Source organism: Globicephala melas, chromosome 2, assembly GCF_963455315.2.
Source record: "Globicephala melas chromosome 2, mGloMel1.2, whole genome shotgun sequence".
NCBI classification, from domain to species: domain Eukaryota; kingdom Metazoa; phylum Chordata; class Mammalia; order Artiodactyla; family Delphinidae; genus Globicephala; species Globicephala melas.
Window position 1 is genome coordinate 75,289,430 of NC_083315.2, and position 21,227 is coordinate 75,310,656.

At 42.8% G+C, this 21,227-nt stretch overlaps 1 protein-coding gene across 2 annotated transcripts in view; it reads right to left on the minus strand.

Annotated features, from left to right (window-relative positions):
* AQP9 (aquaporin 9) overlaps positions 1-21,227 on the minus strand; it is a 33,151-nt gene that overhangs the window by 5,884 nt on the left and 6,040 nt on the right. For both annotated transcript variants that reach the window (XM_030878817.2, XM_060293565.1), the window contains exons 2-4: positions 8,300-8,426; positions 2,956-3,093; positions 1,444-1,562 (exon numbers count right to left, since the gene is read on the minus strand). In XM_030878817.2, the coding sequence (XP_030734677.2) occupies positions 1,444-1,562; positions 2,956-3,093; positions 8,300-8,426 (384 nt within the window). The remainder of the gene's footprint in view (positions 1-1,443; positions 1,563-2,955; positions 3,094-8,299; positions 8,427-21,227) is intronic.

Here is a 21,227-nt window from a genome sequence, read left to right on the forward strand (position 1 = left end):
CAATTTATCAGTAATTTAGCAACCTGCATTAAAAATAATCCGTAAGATTATGTAGTGAATTTGGCCCAGTTGGATATTTTGAGAACCACATCATGGAAATAATCTAAAATATGGAAACATCATAAAGCAAATATGTAAATAAATAGTTAAACATCATTTATAGTATTGAAAAACTGGAGTCCCCATCAATAGGGAAAGGGCTAACTATATTATGAAGTGCCCATTCTATAGTCTATTATACAGCCATCAAAAACAAATACAAGGGCTTCCCTGGTGGTGCAGTGGTTGAGAGTCCACCTGCCGATGCAGGGGACACGGGTTCATGCCCCGGTCCGGGAAGATCCCACATGCCGCAGAGCGGCTGGGCCCGTGAGCCATGGCCGCTGAGCCTGTGCGTCCGGAGCCTGTGCTCCGCAGCGGGAGAGGCCACAACAGTGAGAGGCCCGCGTACCGCAAAAACAAAACAAAACAAAAAAACAAATATAAGAGCTATCTGGTAACATTTTTAAATGCTTATGATATTAAGAAAAATATGTGCATTATATTTTATACTTGAAAACAACATAAAAACAAGTTGTAAGAGATTATACAAACAATGAGAGCAGGTATTCTGAAGTGGTGTGGTACGGTGGGTGTTTTCCCCACTCTCTAGTTTCTAAAATTTCCAAACTATTATTTTACTTTAACAGCTAAATCATAGCTTCTATTTACCAGACACTTATTATGTGCCAGGTACTTCGTATGCTTTTTCTCATTAGAACTTCACACCAATTGGTGAGATAAATCCTATTTATTCACAGTTTACAGATGAGGAAATGTAGATAGAAGGAGGTTAAGAAACTTGCCCAAGGGCACACAGCTCATAAGCAGAAGAATCAGGACGAGAACCAGACAAGTGATTTTTGACCAGAATAGTTGTGCTATTGGCTACACGACAGATGCTTGGATGCAGCTTGTTTAAATGTCATTAAGGCAGAGACACTTCTAGCTGCCTAGAGAGTCTGGATAAACCTATGCACGTGGGGAGACACAGAAGACCTGGGATACTCTAAGCTCAACTACTACACTTCACAGTCCTTGAACTGAGATCACAGTGTCTTTTCTTGAGGCCTCTACGTTTAGATCACGTGCACAAAAGAGACAGTTAGGTGGAACAAACCCCATTTGCCCCTACAGGGGTTGAAATGTCCAGTCACGCACTTTTCTCTGAAGCTTGACTGATGTGGAAGAAGTGTATATATTAAAGAGGAGGCAGGAAACCCGTAGTGGTATCCACTTTGGCAAGGGCAGAAATTTGTCAACAAAGCTTGGGTTATGCGTAGGGACCTCTGACTTTGGAAACATAGCCTTTCTTTTCTGATAGGCCTGTAATGTTCCTATGCATCCCCCTTATTAGATTATGTCTTTTCACGAAAGTTAGGTCTTTGTTGAATGTACACTTACTTGGTCTGCAAATGCATTCACCAGAGACAGATACGGAGCTGGGTATGTTGCGAAAATGTGTGCTGTTGCGTTTTCTCCCACGACGAGCAGTTTTCCACCAGCAAAAGACAGAAATGCATCTATGGAAGACAGAGCTCTGGCATGTTAGCATCCTCTGGGCAGGGGGGGACGTAGGCCTATGCCAGGTCTTGTGCTGAACAAGTACAGGCGAACCCTCAGGTTCAGCTAGGAAGATCCATATCATTTGCCTCTTTTCACTTCACAGTATGGTAGCTTTAGAGATACCCAGAGAACTCCCAGGATAGCGGGTCAGAGAGAGAAAGCCCCGGCTGCCCTTGATGGTTCACTCCATGTTTGAGCCAAATCCTTATCCAGTGGGTCTTGGGAACCATTTTTCTTTGAGGGGAATTCTTGGAATTTTCAAGATTGACTAAAAGTGAAAGTGAAGCTTGGACTTGCTCTATGCAGAGCTCATGATTCCCAGAGGGTTCTCAGTAACCCCTAATAGCGGTCCAGAATTTGAGGGCATCAAGGTACAGTGAAGATGCCCTTAGAACAAGGAACACAGCAGTCCCCGACATAGCCAGCACCACCCCTGGGCCTCTCTGGCCACAGCAGCTGGTGCTCTAGGTTTCTGGTCTGGTCTTGAGTAATTCTTTAGTCTTCTTACTCTAATTCTTAGGATACTCTGTGGGAAGAGGTCCCTTTCCACAATGTACCTCTCAGGCTTGGCTCATAAATTCTAGTTCCTAAGGGCTTCAGTTTGAGAGTCATAAAGTATTAAGACTTACCTTGGGTTAGAGAGTAGGAACTACTTTAACACTTGATTTTATGGAACCCCAACATTTTTTAGTTTGAAGGGCCTAAGAAGTCACCTACTAGTTCAATTTCTTTATTTTCCAGAGGAGGAAACTGAGACCAATAAGGTCAGATGACTTACTGAAGTCACACAGCTACATACATAGTTCACATGGAACTAAAGTCTGGGTCTTTGATCGTCAGTACTGTGGTTCCCCCAGGACTGTTGCAGAATGGAAGCCCTGGCTACTGGATGGAAGGGAGAAGAGGTTCCCCACCCAGCCCATTTCTCTGCTATGCTTCTTCCTTCAAAGACTTTGTTCCAGATTCCTTCTTTAAGTACTTACTCATCATTCTCCTTGCCACAAGTCAACGGCCCCCTTCCCAGCCAAATCAGAGAAAGCCATGGAGAAGCCAGTGGCCTATTGCTTACTTTGGCATTGTTCACAGTGTAGTGCTGGTTGGGTCTAAAAATATACTTCCTTTAAGTTCTGCCCTCCATTTAAGTTGTGACCATTTTCACTAAGAGGCTTCCTGAACGTGCCCTGATGATAATGTTGGCCCCATTATTTAGAACTTAGGACTCTTAGAACTGCGTGTCAAGTGGAGAACGTTTTCTGTTCTTACCTCATCTCACCTCTTCCTACCAAGTAATTCTGACTTTCAACTTATAGCCAGTTCTCCCTAATCTCTGGACTCAGGGGTCCTACTCACCATAATAAATGCCAAAGAGGGTTGCAGCCCCTAAAAAGGCTCCCAAGAGCTGGGCCCCCACATAAAAGGGGAATTTGAACCACTTTGTCCGTCCAAAAAGACACATTGCAAAAGTCACAGCTGGGTTGATGTGGCCACCTGCAAGGAAGATAAGGTGATTAGGAAAGTCAGAGGGCAGGCCAGGGAGAATTATTGTGAAGGAAACCTTATCTAGGGACTGCAGGCAGAATTCAGTCTTCTAGGTGTGAGGAACTGTATGTGAGGAGACAGAGGTGTGTGTGTGTGTGTGTGTGTGTGTTTGAGTGGAGAGGAAGAGAGGACTAATAATCCTCATGGCCTCATTAGACACTGTTTAGGAAGTTTAGCTTTCTCAAAAGAAAGTCAAATATATAAAGAAACTTGTACTCAAGTGGCTCATTTTCTCACTCTCTCATCTCTCTCATCTCTCTCATCTCTCTGTATCATCTATCTACTGGGTTTTGCCTAACTATAAAGCAATAACCCCAAAGAGATTGATATAAACAGTTAACTTCAGTATATTTGTTAGTCAATATACTTATACTTGTAAGATTTAAATCTATGTCCAGTCATTTCTAAGTCCATGTCCAGAGGATGTAGAAACAATCTTAGGACTCAAAAGAGATATCTCTTTAAGGGGAAATGGCCCTTCCTTTGTGGGCTGTGCCTCTCACTGAGGTAAGGGGCTCAGTTTATTTTGAGGTAGTCACAGTGTCTGAGTGGATTTTCTGTAGTTTCTCTGCATAAACGATGTATATCTCACACACACAAATGGAGCAACACTTCCTCCTCCACTCCAGCCTAAACTCTGACTAGAGAAATCAGCCTCTTTGATTCTAACCCAGTTGCAAGGTCAGGTAGAGGGGCTTGCTCTGGGGTAGGTTACTGATATCCCCGGCTGGCTTTGCTAGTAACAACAGTAACAACAATGCATATTGAACACTTGCCAGATGCTGTCATAGTTGTATTACATGCACTTGATCCTCCTAAGAACCCGGTGAGGTGGGTACTAGTCCAGTTAACTGCTGAGGAAACTGAGGCACAGAAGTAAAGTAAAATTTTAAGGTCACATGGCTAATAAGTGGTAGGTCTAGGATTCAAATTCAGGTTTATTTGAACGCTTGGGCCTATGTTCTTTTCTAGACCTTCTTCACCAAGTTTATAAAGGTTTCTCTGCCTTAGAAAGCAGGGAAAAAATTTTCAAAGGTCATCTTTGAGCATATGGGCTTGATTCCTAGGGATGAAGGACACTCATATGAAGAGTGCCAATGACATTTAGTGTGGAGGGGGGAATTAGAGTAACTGTCAATGTGACCACGCTGAAATGTGGACCTCTGGGTTGTGGAAATAGTTGTAAACAAAGGAGTGATGATGATGATGATGGTGATGACACTTTGCCATTTGACTCCCCACAGAACCTATTGGTGAGCTTGTTTTGGGAAGCCTTCCCTCCTCTCCCCAGTCCGTGAAGAAAGCTATGCTTTTCCTGAGTCTCTAAGCCAAAGTGGGCTTGCAGTGGGGAGGGGTTCTGACTGCTGACTACACCGTGAGGGTCCTTTCTTCACCTGCCTCTGCCACTCTGGGGCTAATATGAACAAGAAAATGCCAATATATCAAAGCACAGGTGACTTCCTGAAGCCTTACACACATATCACCTGTTTTGTTTTACTTTTAAATCTAAGAGAGTCATAATTTTGGAGACTGGCAGGAGTACAGCTTCCTAGGGAAGCTGGAAACAGGGGTTAGAAGAGGGGAGCACCCAGGGCAGTGGAAAGTTCCTGGAGCCAGCCCTGTTCCTCTTCTCCCAGAGCTGGTTGGAGGGTAGCCGCCACCCAGCCAGCCTGGAGGAACCCATTGTGAAAGGACAAGGGGACGTAAGAAATCACCTCCAATCAAAAATGTCTCCCCTCAGGTGAGTCCACCAATGGGACAGTTACTGTTTAGCAAGCTCCTCTTTCAAAATAAGACTTGCTGTAGGTAGGTTTATGCTTTTAGCCCCTCAAAAGCACCCTGAGGCAGGAACTATTGTTCACCTTGACCTTGACATGCTGCAAGGCACTTAGTAGGTTTTCAAGATATGAAAGTTGATGTATGTGGAATCTAAAATATGGCACAAATGAACCTATCTACAAAGCAGAAACAGACTCATAGACATAGAGAACAGACTGGTGGTTGCCAAGGGGGAAGTGGGGAGGGAGAGGGATGGACTGGGAGTTTGGGGCTGGTAGATGCCAACTATTACATTCAGAATGGATGAACAGCAAGTCCTAATGTATAGCATGGGGAGCTATATCCAATCTCCTGAGATAAACCATAACGGAAAAGAATATAAAAAAAGAATGTCTCTATGTGTATAACTGAGTCACTTTGCTGTGCAGCAGAGACTGGCACAACATTGTAAATCAACTCTACTTCAATTTTAAAAATTGAAGAAAAAAAAAGATATGAAAGTTGAAGAAATAGTCAGAGGTCTTTATTCAGATAGCTCAGACTACAAAGATCTACAGAGGGAAAGTTGTTTGGGAGTCAGAGAGGGTGTGCCCAGGAGGGTGCTTTGCAAAGCAACGAGGAGAGTTTCTCCTTGCAGAGATGCGTGATCACTTGGCTTACCCGAAGGACAAAGCAGAGCAGTGTAGTGGAAAGAACATGAGTGCAAGAGTCAGAGAAGGCCACACTCACATCTTGGCCCTGCCAAGGTGGTTGTGACGATCAGATTATTCACATAAAGAGCCCAGGGGGATAGCTGGATTCCCCGAGGCCTGAGATGAAAGTCTTACATGAGCAAGGTGAGCTCTTTCAAGGTTCTGTCCTAGATGAGTCTCCTGCCCACCACCCACAGATGATCTGTGATAGAGATCATCTTAACATTTTATTTGTCATTAAGCAAAGCTATTTTGATTTTTCAGTGAATTTTTATTGCTTATAAAAAAACTACATCAAAAACAACCGCCATAGTCTAGGTACAAGCTGGCAGTGTAAACGCTTTGTGGGGGATGGTGCATAATTAGGGCATTATGAGTTCTGATTGGCCAGATTGGATTGCCAGACTACTGGCAAGTTCACAAGGGAGCAGGGTGTGGTAACTGCCATGCAGTAAAGTAATGCTTTATGTTCCACAACCAGATGTCAGCTGACCTTACCAGTCTGGACCACAAAGTGGGATCCCATTTATGTTTATGCCTAATATACATTGGTTAGTTTTGGAATTCCCAAAGAGGGCCTCACATATGCCCACAAACCAGCATGTTAGCTGCAGCCACTGTGAGAAAGTCACCTCCCCTATGTAGTCTTCCTCTCCTGTTCCTGGGCTGCTGAAGCCAATACTGAGTCTGCACTGATGTCATCAGTGGGCCAGTGTGTTGTCTGTGCACGTTCCCCCCCAGTTCTCAGGGAGCTTGAATATCATTTCCAAACAGAGATGGGGAGATAAGCTCCTTTTCCAACTCCATGCTACCTTATATCAGCCAGGCTCAGAAACTGCTCTCCTTGCATTTTGAGATCTCACAGTCTCTCATAAACAATGTGGACAGCTCCCAAGCCTCACCCAGAAGCAGCCTCTAGTGAAAACAGTCCCATCAGTTCTGGCCCTTACTCTGAGCGCAGGGGCTTAATCCCAGTCTAAAGGCCGGATGGGAAGACTCCACACCATCCTTTACTCCCTCTTCCCCCTTCCTGCTGGTCCCTGTCCCTTCTCCTCCTATCGTGACTCCAAATATATCAGTGGATGCAAGCAGACATTGACAGTGCTGGTGGTAAAGGGTGTTAGCTACATTGGTAGGGTCTGGGACCAATTTATCCTAAGTAAATATTTGATGAAGTTTAATTCAGGGTGTTATGCAGGTGAAATACTGCAAAACCACATCTCCACCTTAAAAAAATCGCTGAAAACATGCCTACATTTATATTGCATGGTTTGTGGAAACAACACCTGTGTGAATGTAGTTGGGAGCGTGAGGGGAGGCAGTGGAGCATCCTGCATGCTTATTTGAAGCCAGGAGTGTGTTGTGTGTCTGGTGTCAAGGCCTGCAACTGTAATTAAGCCTTGGCACATTCATTGGTGTTCCCCTGGTTATTCTTGTGTCTTAGGTAGGTAGTACAGTGCTGGGATCACAGCAAAGGCTCGGCAAGAGTTTGAACAGAAACACTGCTCGGGCCAAACAAACTACATGTATGGGAATCTGTAACCTGGTCTGCCCCAGGATCTGAGTCGGCCTGTGATATGGAAAGGCTGACAGCTAGCAAATGACTGTTCCAAGTGCCCAGCCCGTGGATGCTCCGTGGGGGTCTGGGCAATCATTCTTTAGCGCTCCAGTGGCAGCACTTGTCACCAGTCCAGCCAGCTCAACTGCAGGATCCTCCAGCTGCACCGTACTGCCCATAGGCCCTGCCTGTACTGTCCTTCCCATAGTAGACCGCTGGAAATGTTGTATAATAATGGGGACCTGTGCTTTGCTGTCGTATAGACCTGGGTCAAATCTTTGATCTGTCTCTTTGCCAGCTGTGGGACTTCTGGCAATTTACTCAATCCCTTGGAGCTCCAGTTTTCTCTGTAGAATGGACAATAATACCAGCCTCAGAGTGCTGCTATAGAAGTGAGAGGAGATAAAGTATGTACAGCACCCAGTACAGTGCCCAGCATGCAGGGGGTCCCTTCTTCCGTTATCACCAACAGTCTTGCCTTAGTTCTCTGAGCCCCCAGACAAGGCTGCTGAGGATTCTGCAAGCCTTTGGGAAGTGGATCATTTCCACAGTTCCTTCCTAAGGTCCCAGGCTGTGTTAAATATCATTTCATTTTGCTCCTCAGAACCTTGAGAATGGCTTCTAATTAGCCTACCACTCAGAACAGAATTGGACCAAGACCTTCTGACTAGCCCTGCAGCTCCATGAACACACTAGCTATTTTGCAAATGACCTAGGCTCTCCCTGATTGCTGTGGATAAAGGTCCAGGGAATTGCCTCTGTTGGAGTGATATTCACTGGGCTATTCACAGCATATCTGGGAAGTAGTTTCCAAGCATGGGGAAGAGCTAGTAAAGACTCTATTGATCGATGAAGAATACTATTCTGTAACCAGATTTAGGAATCAGTCAGTTCTGAGTTCCAACCCTCATCTCTGTCTTTTGCTAAGTGTTGCCTTTGTGCCACTCACTTAGCATTTGCTGGCCATTTAAATTTTGTCATCTATAAAAATAGAATCAAATACATATTCTTGCAGGACTGTTGAGATCTAAAAAAATTAAGGTCTGTAGAGTACCCAGAACTGCACTAGTACATTGGAATGGTTGAGTTAATAGTAGCTGTTATTATTATTATTTCTATTACTTACCAGAGACACCTCCAGCAACATAAATGGCCATTACTATTGCCATTGAAAGTCCAATATTGATAGTGATGATTCCTCCATGACGTCCTCGGCTGAGGACAGCTTGGGCAACACAGCCACATCCAAGGACCTGGAATGAACGGGAACTCAACAAGTAAGTGAAGATGGCCACTGTCACAGACAATGGAAAGTCAGAGTAACAAGAAGCATTTTTCAAGCACACTCATGGCTTGGACTGCCATAGGCCTCGTGCAAATCAAATGATAATCTTCCAGCTGTGCACAGGTAGCAAAATGATGGTCCCAAGGCTGCATCTGGCTTATGGATGAGTTTTGTTAAGACTGCACAGTGTTAAAATGTTGTATGAATTTATAAACCAAGTGGTTTGGTAATCATTTCATAATATATATAAATATCAAATCATTATGTTGTAAAACTGAAACTAATATAATGGTGTATGTCAATTATACCTCAAAAGGAAGGAAGGAAAGAAGGAAGGAAGGAAGGAAGGAAGGGCAGGAAGAAGTAAGGGGGGAAGAAAGGAACATTTGGTGAGGGAGGGTTATTGGAAAAGATGAAACAGTCACATACAAGTTTGGTAGGAAAACAACAGGACAACGAATCACCATCAGCCTTTGTCACTCTGTGGTTGAAAGAGCCAGTGTGGTCCTGGAGGAATAAGTTCTGGGCTGCAGGATCATTAGATCATTGCTCTTAGATGTCAAGTAGCCACAACTTTTTGTAGAATACAGGTTCTGTTTTGGGTTTTATAACTAAAGAAGAGCAACCAACTGGAGGGAGGGCTCAGCATCAAGTAATGGATATTATTTAAGGGCATATGAAGAAAGGTTTCAGAAACAAACGTATTTAAGGAACAAGAGATTAAGAATGTGAAGACTTCTTATCAGGAAGGTAATAACCAGCTCTTGTGTCCCTTCACAAAAGAATGAGAAAGGAAGTCTGAACCTGAAATATGAGAAGTTGCACATAAGTCATTTCCTGATAGTGATGAATTAATTCTAAATAGCTCCCTTGGGACCCATTGTGGAGTCCTTCAGATAAATACAATTTAGAAACAATGGATATTTAATACATATAGAACGATTTTGGTTTACTCCTCCCTGAAGGCAGAGAAATTACCTAGATGATCTTTTAACATCCACTCCAGTCCCTGATTCTAAGATATATTGATTTAGCTCTACCTGATAGACAGTAAGGAGAAGTAGGACTTGACATCTCAAGGGGAGCACAGGGGCTGCATATCACACGCACAGGGCTGTCTTTGACGTTAATCAAAGACTCCAGACCCTGTACTGAGAGCTAAATAAAGTTGCAGCAGGAACATGTTCCCTTTTCCCTTTCCAAAAAGAAAAAAATCCCTTGGGTTCGTTTCACAGCCTACCAATTTCACCTAGGCTTGACATTATTTTTTTCTAGGATCCCTATCTGTTATAATAACTGTCAGAATACCGTATGCTAACACATATATATGGAATTTAAGAAAAAAAATGTCATGAAGAACCTAGGGGTAAGACAGGAATAAAGACACATACCTACTAGAGAATGGACTTGAGGATATGGGGAGGGGGAAGGGTAAGCTGTGACAAAGCGAGAGAGAGGCATGGACATATATACACTACTAAACGTAAGGTAGATAGCTAGTGGGAAGCAGCTGCATAGCTCAGGGAGATCAGCTCGGTGCTTTGTGACCGCGTGGAGGGGTGGGATAGGGAGGGTGGGAGGGAGGGAGACGCAAGAGGGAAGAGATATGGGAACATATGTATATGTATAACTGATTCACTTTGTTATAAAGCAGAAACTAACACACCATTGTAAAGCAATTATACTCTAATAAAGATGTAAAAAAAACACAAAAACCACACTGTGTCTTTCTTTTTAATTTATAGCCAATTAAATGCACCTGGCACAACTTCCAAGCTAACTGGCATTTTGGTAGCATCTTCTGAAAAAAGGAGAAAAACACTCCTGACAGCTGAGATGACCTGATTTAGACAACCGGGGGTAAGAAGAGACACATCCAGACACTGGCCAGTCCTGAGCTATTACTACTTTCCACATAAGCTTCTTCCCTCTTTTATGGTCTGATGTTCATGCACTTGTGATAGTCTACAGGGGGCGTAAAAGCTTTAAATGGCCTGAGTGGACCTGGGGAGGCTTCTGTCCTGTCAAACTTCATTGTGATTAATACTCTCCTCTTCTACCCTAGATGTTGAAATTGCTTTTTTGTTCTTTTCTAGAGAGGATAACTGATGCTGTGCACTGCAAGAAAGGAGCAGATGGAGAAATGAACAAGGTAAGTTACCCTAGTCAGAAATTGTTACTCAGAGGATTTCAGCCCAACTTGACATCACTGCTTCTTAATTTTTAAATACATTCATACAGCCCGAAAATCAATGAGGAAGACAGGTAATTGCCTGCTAGTATCTTTCCTTGCCTGCTTCATCCCAGCTGCATTCACAGCACCAGGGAAGCAGATCTGGGATATTCTAATGTTATCATGGTCTGATTGCTAGGGAATTGGTCATCCACTCTGGTTTCCTTCTTCTCTGTGCCCACTGTAATTTTTTTCCTTAAGAAAATGAGAGAACTGTTGTTTATGGTGTTACTGATAGAATTTCCAGCATGATTCTGTGCTCTAACCTTTAAGAACTGCCATACTTTCCCCCTTCTTAGACACAGAAAGAGCCAACCTGTCTCAATTTTTCAGGTCTCCCTATCTAGAAATCTTTTTTTGGACCCATCACCCTTTCATATTCTTCTCACTAAACCTAACCTCTTTTCTCTGAAATTCACTTGTACTGTCTGTACTGAACAGTTAATACTTAGTTGTTCTCCAGGTGCCTGATCTAGATTTCCTTATCTAGAAAACAATCTCTAAGATTCCTTTACATGCCAACAGGCAACAATATGCTAGTCTATCCTGTTTTATTCTGTTTCCTTGGGTGTTGTGTTTCCCAAGTCCACCATCCATATGCATGCCATCAACAGACCGTCAAGGTCTCTTCCACCTTCTTGTCAGGATCCAGCACCTACCTTCTCCAGGTAGGTAAAAAAAATCACAAAACCATGTAGGGGAGGGAGGGTATTACAAAGCCATGGATCTAGTCTTCACTGTGCCCCCAGAAGTCTTCGTTCATTTCTCATTCATATTCTCCCAATAGTTTCATCAAGCCTTCTCTTCTCTCATTAGCCCAAGACACCTGAGCCCCTTTCTGCAAATAATATCTCCTTCTACTTGACTCAGTACCTGTAGGTGGCCTTGAAGATCAATGGCAATTCAGAAGATCACATAAACATTGTGTTCCGGTTATTCAGTGCTACGAAACTAACTACTCCCAAACTTAGTGGTTTAAAATGGTAACATTTATTTTGCTTGTGAATCTATCATTTGGGCAAGGTTTGGTAGAGCATCTTACGTCTGCTCCATTTGGTATCAAACGTGGTGGTTCAAAACTTGAAAGACTGGAATTATCTGAAGGCTCACACAGTCACATGTCTAGTGGTTGATGTCAGCTGTCAGCTGATGCCTCAGCTGGTGGGTTGGCCAACACATCTACAAATGGTCTCTGTGTGGCTTGGCTGAGTTCCAAGGGTGAGCACTGTACAGCCTTCAGAGCCTGCGTTCTTAAACCCTGCATCATGCTACCTCTCGGCCATAGCACTGCTTTGGTTCTGAACTCAATAGCACACAAATTACAACATCTTTAATAGGCATTAACTTGGCCCATGTTGGTTACCTTTAGGAATAGGGAGCTCATTACCACATCAGGTAGCTTGTTCTAAATATTTTTGGTGTTCCAGTGGTTGGGGAGTCCTTCCTTATATGAAGTTGGAGTCCTTTTTTCCCGTAACCTCTGTTCATTAGTTCCTGGCTTACTCTTGGGACCTCAGAGAAGAAGCCTGTTTTATACACCAGGCACTCCATTAAGTAGAGGGAACAAAAGGTCCTCCCTGAGATCTTTTCTGCTGGATGTTTGTCCCTTCGCCTTTGATCCCTAGGGCTCCTCAGATTCCCAGTGAGTGTCACCTGGATAAGCTCTAGGTTGTTAGCACCCCTTTTAAGCACGGAGCCCAGGAATGGACACAATCCTCCCTTATTTTTTTTAAGCTTTTAGAAATGTTTATTATTTAAGACCAAAAATCCTGTGTAGGCTCCTTATAGAGAATATGAGGAATATATAAAAATATAAAGAAAAAACCCAATCACAATGCCTTTACCTATGAACAGACATTATAAACATTTTGGCTTATTTCTCCCCAGTAACTTTAAAAATATTTATTTATTTATTAAAGTATGATTGACCTAAAACACGATTCACTATTTTCATACATTACAAAATGATCACCACAAGTCTAGTTACCATCTGTCACCATACAAACTTATTACAACATTACTGTGTTCCCCATGCTGTACTTTTCATCCCTGTGACTCATTTTGTAACTGGAAGTTTGTACCTCTTAATTTCCCTCACCTATTTCACTCATCCCTCCACCGCCCTCCCATTTGGCAACCACCTGTTTGTTCTCTATATCTGTGAGTCTGTTTCTATTTGTTATATTTGTTTATGTATTTTGATTTTAGATTCTCTGACTTATTTTACCTAGCATAATACCCTCGAGGTCCATCCATATTGTCACAAATGGAAAGATTTCATTCTTTTTATGGTTGAGTAGTATTCCATTGTATATACATACCACATCTTCTTTATCCATTGCTCTATTGATGGACTCTTAGGTTGCTTCCATATCTTGGCTATTGTAAATAATGCTGCAGTGAACATAGGGATACATATAACTTTTCAAATTAGTGTTTCTATTTTCTTCGGATAAATACCCAGGAATGGAATTGCTGGATCATGTGGTAGTTTTATTTTTAATTTGGGGGGAAACCTCCATCCTGTTTTCTATAGTGGCTGCACCAATTTACATTCCCACCAGCAGTGCATGAAAGTTCCCTTTTCTCCACATCCCTGCCAACACTTGTTATTTGTTGTCTTTTTGATGATAGCCATTCTAACAGGTGTGTGGTGACGCCTCATTGTGGTTTTGATTTGCATTTCTTTGATGATTAGTGTTGTTGAGCATCTCTTCATGTGCCTGCTGACCATCTGTATGTCTTCTTTGAAAAAATGTCTGTTCAGGTCCTATACACATTTGTTTCTTTGATGTTGAGTTATATGAGTTCTTTGCATATTTGGGATATTAACCCCTTATCAGATATATCGTTTGCAAATGTCTTCTGTTTTGTAGGCAGTCCTCCCTTATTTGTGCATCACATTATGACATGGTAATTAATCATGTACCTTCTGCTCCTTGCTTGTATTGCTGTCTAGCGGAGCACTTAACCACAGGATGTAATTCAACTGTTCACATATTAATGCCTGGTTTTCCCAATTTTGTAAGATGCTTACGATTGTGTAATCAACTTATTTGCCTTTTAACAGCATCTAGTATACTGGACGTAATTAAATAACCAGATCCTACATGTTATTTCCAGTTATGACACTTGGTGTCTGTGTAAATGAACATGTTACTTCTCAGCCTAAGCTTGCTCATTTCTTGAAAAATAATACCTGCCAGACTTGTTTCATAGGATTGTTCAGTGAAGGTTTAAATGGGATAACCTTAATGAAGGCACTATTTAAACAACAAAGGACAATAATAGATGCAGGATATTATTGCCTTTGGTATAAACTCAAAAGGAAAGCCCCAATTCAGGGTAAATAAATTGAAACAAAGGGACTCATGAACTTAACCACTAATGCACTGCCTGGCAATAAAAATGGGGCGAAAACACATCTATGACAGATATTAGAAATAGCTACTATTTCATTCCAAACATGAGATCAAAATTTTGGGGCGAGAGGGGAAGTGAGAAACTGACGAGAACTTCAAGGTGTTTTACGTATTTGTGATTACTCTTGAAAGATAGGTCGTTGCATAGATGGCAAGATTTTAGTGCTTTTGGTAGTAAAGCAACACTAGAAAAGAGAAGGGGGTAAATACCGTTGTTATCAGGTTCCTTGCATGGCAGGAGTGGGAGAAAGAATTTCAGTGGAAAAGGAAGAAAGACATTTGAAAGGCAGAACTCCTATAAAAGATTGATTGGTGAGTGAGGTACCCCCAGTCATTCCCAGTCACCCAGGCCATACATTCTGGAATCTTTTGGTATTCCTTCCTCTTCTCTCTCTTGGCTGCCCATAGTCAATCATTCCCAAATCTTCGGAGTCGTCTTCTGTGGCCCCTGACCACGGTCTCCACTTCCAGTGTCTCCCCACTCAGTGACCATGCCAGATGAAGCACAACATACATACTGTCCCACCCCCGTTGCTCAGGAATTGCCAGCATACCGAATTGCCCCTTAACCTGGTACTCAGGGCCTTGCCTCACAATCCCCAGCTACTTTCTGCCCAGGGTTCTTCAGCATAAGTCTCTGCATCAGCCAGTCACTTTGAGTCCTTTGAGCTCATGACACTCATTTCCACCTCTGCACACCTGCTCATGCTATACCTACCAGCAGAATATCTTTTCTGCATGTTTCCCAATCAAAACCGATCTATTCTTAACCCTGAGCTAAAATGCTACCTTTCCCCTAGGGCTTTCTCTGGCAACTGAAGCCCTCAAGAGTTCTCTTCTGCTTATTGTGCCATGTCTTTACAATGTCATTTCATTTCACCTTGCCTCGTGGCACCCCACCAAGGCTGTAATGTTCACCAGGGCTCTCATGCTTCTTTGTATTCCGTGCTCAAACAATACTTACGAAAAAAATTAAAATATCTATAAACAAGCAGGAAAAAATCCTGCGTAAAATGCTTTTTCAAGAGAAGAAGTTAATTTGAGGGTAAGATGTAAAAAGTGGGCGGTGTAATTTCTAAGACACACCACTTGGGACTGCTGGGAAGTTCCCAACTGAGCCATGAACCCTATGACAGGCTGATTAATGGACACAATGAAATGCTGGAGATGAGGAGAGAGGATAATGAGTCCACAGATTTTATTTCATTTGAGCCTTCTCAAATCCCCTTTGCATATACTACCTCCTTTAAAAAGTGAAAGCCAAGATGTTCTGAGCACAGAACAGAGTGCAAAACAGGCACTCAAAATATTTGTTCAGTGAGTATGTAAAAACTGAGCCCTTTCAGAAAAGCAGTTAGCGAAGGTTAGGGATTACTTAGCAAAATGTTGGCAAATGCATGCACCCTGGAGCCAGGGATCACCTGGGAACCTTCTAATTATCGCAAGAGGTCTGTGATTCCCTGTGCACATCAACGTTATCCAAAGAAGGAAAAAATTAACATGTCTTGTATCTACCTTTCTGTTTCAGTATTTTCAGAATTAATGGATACTAAAAGAACAGTTTCTATCCTATAGAGCTCCTGAAAAAATTTTAAAGTCGAAAGGAGCTCCTTGGGAATCGTTGTCATAGACTTTGGAATAAAGGCTGTATGAAACGTTAACTATCTTTACTCATCTGTTTAGGGTAATGTGAGTAAAGGAATACAAATACCAGCTACCATCTATTTGGTGTGTGCTTTGTGCCAACTTCCGTGCTAAGTGCTTTTCCTGTATTACTTCATCATTATCCCATTAACTTATGATCACCCTGAAGGGGAAGTATTATTATCTGCATTTTATGGATGAGGAAATTGAGGCTGGGAAAGGCCAAGCAATTTTCCCAATGTTACATAGTAAAAATAAAGGAGACAGAACCAGGATTTGATCCCAGGTCTTAGTCAGAGGACTGTGCTCCTAACCATGATGTATTGGACAGGGCAAAAGGTCATCAGAACCAACCAATGCCCCCAAGAATTCATGGAAGTTTTCAGGGAGGACACTGGGTTTTCCACAGGAAGTGAGATGGGGCACCGTTTTTCCTATCTGCGTACTGAGAGTAAAGGCTGTCTGGGAATGTTGAAGGACTTGGAGAGCCCAGGCAGCAACCATCTGTTACCATCCACCCAGTATAAAAGGCCTCCCTGCAGACCAGATACAGTCTGAGGAAAAAAGACTGAGGTTGAAGCTCAGTTGGAAGCCTCCTTGTAGAACCTGCTCTTTGTGCCAGGACAAGTGGCTTCTCTGCTGACAACACATGTGATCACTCTAGTTCAGAAAAGTACCCAACACTTGTACTTTTTCTCTAAAGCTTCCCATGACCTAGAGAAAAATTCTTTTCAGCCCCATTTCCCTTCCTTTCTCAGAGATCAAAGAGACATGTTGGTGATTAAGTGCAACTTTTTAGTTTATGCAAAACTTTTTTTATGGATTTCTGTTTGCTTGATTTCTAGCTCCCTTTGCAGAGACAACTTCCACTAGATGACCAAGTGCTCACCGGGGAAAACTAGACCTGAAGGCAGAGTTAAACCTTTTCCTCTCTTGTTCTCTTTTGCTCGTTTTCTTTCCTCATAGTGTCTCCCAATCTTGTAGTCATCAGCAGAAATCACACTCCTCCCCCTAATGCTGACAAAACCTGCCTACTCCGGGGAGTCAGTGGGCTGAGAGAAGGTGGGGTGGGCCTTTTCTACACTTACAAACCACACCCACGAGCCATGTGGATTTCTTGTGGAGCTGGCCAAAATTTAGGGCACTTATTTAGCATTCAACCTATTCACAACACCAAGACTCAAGAAGTCAACCAATTCCACCTCTTCCCCTCTACCCGAAGTGCCCCGTTAGTACATTTTACTGAAAAAGAGCCAAAGAACTAACCCAGGTGGCCATTCTAAACTGCTCCAGTATCTCCAGAGCACACCTGGCTAGTGTTTATTTACTATTGTTCTTTTAAAAATGTATCTAGGAAGCCAGTATCCTCCTTTAATCCAGTAGTGTCAGTTTGGGTCATGTTTGCTGTGTGCCACGTGGGCAGCAACAGCGTGACCCAAGACATGAACCATGTATGACTATTTACCTTATGTTGCTGCAGGTCTTCTTGGAAATAGGTAAGGAATATATTTTGAATGAAAAGTATTCTTCAGTCGATAATTTGTCATTAAATGATGTAAATATTCATAAAACAGAAGTCAGCATTAAAAGGGCATATCTGTGGCAACATTTATATTTTAAATAAACTGAGTTGTATTATGTGTAGGTGGGTGAGTGTATATGTATACACCCACCCACCCACCCACATATATATATAGATATAGATATGTTATAAATAATCTCATTTAGTCCCAATAATAACCTAAGGGGGAGGAAAACTGCTCTTTTCATCTAAAGAAAACTTAGGTCAAAGAAATTAAGTAATTTGCCTGAGGACTATAGCTAGTGAGAAGATCGTTTTGAACCTAAAATTAACATTTCCGTCCAAAGTTCATGTTCCTTCACTTACATAAACAGCCCTCAAGTGTACCTGAGCCAAATAAGTCATTTGTCCAGATTTGTACTTCAGAAGCCTCTCTTTCAAAAAATCAAATTGTGGGAAATGAAGATCTCCAAATCTACAAATACCTCTCACTGGGAATTGGCATTCACTTTTCTTCATCCATTCCTCCCTGTTCATGTACAATGAAAACTTCTAAGTGCCATGCACAGTGCCTGGTGTCATAGGGATGCAAAAAAACAGACACAGGGCCTCCAAAGTTCACAGACCAGTAGGAGAGGTAGGAGCTGGGAACTGGTAAGAATCACAAGAACAGTATGAAGTGATTCCCTGTCGTTTTATGTTATAATCCTGTTATTCGTGGATGGTTTAAGTATTTATGCCTAGGGAAGGTGTGCATGGGGATGTGGTTTCATAATTCAGCCTTACTAACTAGGTGATGGAAATTTTGACATTTAAGTCTCCCCAAATTCTTGAATTACTTGATTAATACCCAAAATTATTGAGCCACCTGACAATACTATTAAGTCCTAGATGTATTAATATATCACGAGTGTATAACAGATTGGCCTCATGAGGAACTTGACTACGATAATATAAGATCAAGATTTATCTTCTGATATTGCCAGAAATAAAACTGTTTTCACCCTATTGCCTCAACCAATTTTACTAGGGGGTAGGATGGGGAAAGGAAAGGACCACAATCTTGCACGTAGGACTTAGATTTCTAATAGCCAGGGCCCCTGTAAACAGACGACATTGGACAGTAGCCCTCACAATCTCTCCATTTGCGCTTTTGTGGTGAGAATATTTTGTCTTTGTAGAATGTGGTTAAGGACACCTTCAGGGCAGAGTCACAAACTGGTGGTCCATGGCTAAAGACAGCCTATGAGTAGGATTGACTCAAAGATGTGTTTTGTTTGGCCCACGTGGTGATTTTTTATAATTTTAGAAATTGTTACCAGTATTTAAAAATAGAAAAATTGTGCTTCCCTGGTGGCACAGTGGTTTAGAATCTGCCTGCCAATGCAGGAGACACAGGTTCGAGCCCTAGTCCAGGAAGATCCCACGTGCCGTGGAGCAACTAAGCCCGTGCGCCACAACTACTGAGCCTGTGCTCTAGAGCCCATGAGTCACAACTACTGAAGCCCGTGTATCTAGAGCCCATGCTCCACAACAAGAGAAGCCGCTGCAATGAGAAGCCCACGCACTGCAGCGAAGAGTAGCCCCTGCTTGCCACAACTAGAGAAAGCCCACGCGCAGCAGCAAAGACCCAACATGGCCAAAAAAAACCACATAAATTTGCTAAAAAAATAGAAAAATTACACACAGAACTCTGGATTACTGACCATTCTTGAAAAACTGGAATATCTGATAAAGCCTTACCCCATTCCCACTTAGCCACAGTGGAGACGGTCTGGGTGGCAGCTGCCCCCCCAGGACATGGCATACACTGTCCACTTCCTCCCTAACTCCACCATGCCCCTGTCACTCAGATATCTTACCTGACTGGTCTCAATAAGCTTTGGGGCTATTGAGTACCATCTTAAGTCCTAGAAACAGAAACCCATTGAGATTTTGGGGCCAGTGACTTCCTGGCCCCACAGATACCATGGGGATAACCTACCTGGGCTGAGACGCAGGACAGCCTCCCACTTTCTGGAGGAAGGATTGTTGGCTACGTTCAAGTGAAGGAATAACTATGGGCAAAGCTTTATCTAGGGAGGTAGTAACAGGGAGACCGAAAACACAGTCCTATTCTTGAGAAGAAAGTCATTTTGGGGCCTGCCACAGGCTCTCCTCTCCCTGTAAGCGTTGTGTCTTTTGTAATTGGAGAGGAAGAACAAATCCCAACCTGTCAGTACACTGGTCTCTGCAAACCTTGTCCCTCCGGCCCGTGCTGTAGGTATGTGTTACCAGAAGTCCCACCTCCTACTCTATCTGTCTGTATATACCTATTTAGTTTATGTAACTGTGTCCATTGGAACATGTAATGATAGTAGTAACAACAAGAACAACAATAACAAATACTACTTATTGAGTATAATAGCATACATTAGCCTATTAATCCTCACAAAGACCCTATGAGTCAGGTCCTCTTAACTGTCTCCACTTTACATATCAGGAAACAAAGCTTAGGGAGGTTAAGAGGTCAAGAGAATTCCTCACATACACACAGGCAGTATGTGATAAAGCCCAGGTTTGATTGCACATAATTTTGGCCGCTGGGTGGATGAATGAGCAAACATTTACAGCATGTATACTGTGGGCCAAGCATGCTCACTTCTGTTACTTCCGTTATTCCTCCCAACACTTAATCCTCATTTAAAAAGTGAAAGACTGGATGACTTAGCAAAAAATCCTATAGCTAATAAGTGACAGAATCTGAGTCGGGAGCCAGGTTCTCTGATTCCCAGTCCTGTGTTTCTCCTGAGACAACTTCTGCTACCTTGGTGGGGCTGCTTGGTTTGTTTATTAGGACAGAATGCCTCTTCAGGCACGGCTTTCCAGTCAGTTAGTTTTCCAACTGGAAAATAAAACTTTCTCAGTCATAACAAAAAAGGTCACAAAGAACCAAGACTGAAATCTGGACATTCCAGTTAAAAATAAAGTATTGGGTGGCATGTAGCCTGAGATAATATCAGAATGTGATCAGTGACCTCTCAAGAACCAGCTGTACTTCAAAAGAGATGATATTAAGGCAGGTTCATCAAAAGAGAGGAATCTGAGATTTGAGAAACAGGTGAATGGGCAAATGGCCAATTTTATAGGTCTCCAAATAGAAAAGAGTACCAAGAACCAACACAGACCTCAGAAATGAGAGAAGACTAAACTCCACTATTTCCACTAGGCTGAAGAGAATAGTGCTCTCCTTTTCTGATCTACACCAGCCATTCACTCCTCCCTCAGCTCATCCCAAATAATGTTAGCTTGGACAAGAGCTTGACCATGATCCCAGGGCCAGAATAAGAAACTGATTATTGATTAAGGTGTGTATGTTCATATCAGGATAACCATGGGGCTGAGTGTGCTGGGTGTGGATGGGGGGTTGCTGAGGACAATTCTCTCTTTATTCAGAGTGGCCCAACAAAGTCAAGTATACCTCGGGTCACCCTCAATCTGGAAGATCACTGAAGATGGAGGAGTTTTGGGCACTGATTTGTTTCTTAGGTTCATTCCAGGGCTTGCAGTTCCCAAAGTGTGTTCCACAGTTTATCAGTTCTGTGAGGTGCTCCTCAAAAAAAGTGGTTTGTGGTCAAGTAACTCTGGGGACAACTGTATGTTCTAGTCCCCTCTTAGAAATTTACAGTGAAGATTAAAGGCTCTGATAACTCCTACAGTTAAGAAAACTACTTAGGGCTTCCCTGGTGGCGCAGTGGTTGAGAGTCCGCCTGCCGATGCAGGGGACACGGGTTCGTGCCCCGGTCCGGGAAGATCCCACATGCCACAGAGCGGCTGGGCCCATGAGCCATGGCCACTGAGGCTGCACGTCCGATCTGTGGGATCTTCCTGGACCGGGGCACGAACCTGTGTCCCCTGCATCGGCAGGCAGACTCTCAACCACTGCGCCACCAGGGAAGCCCGAGGCAT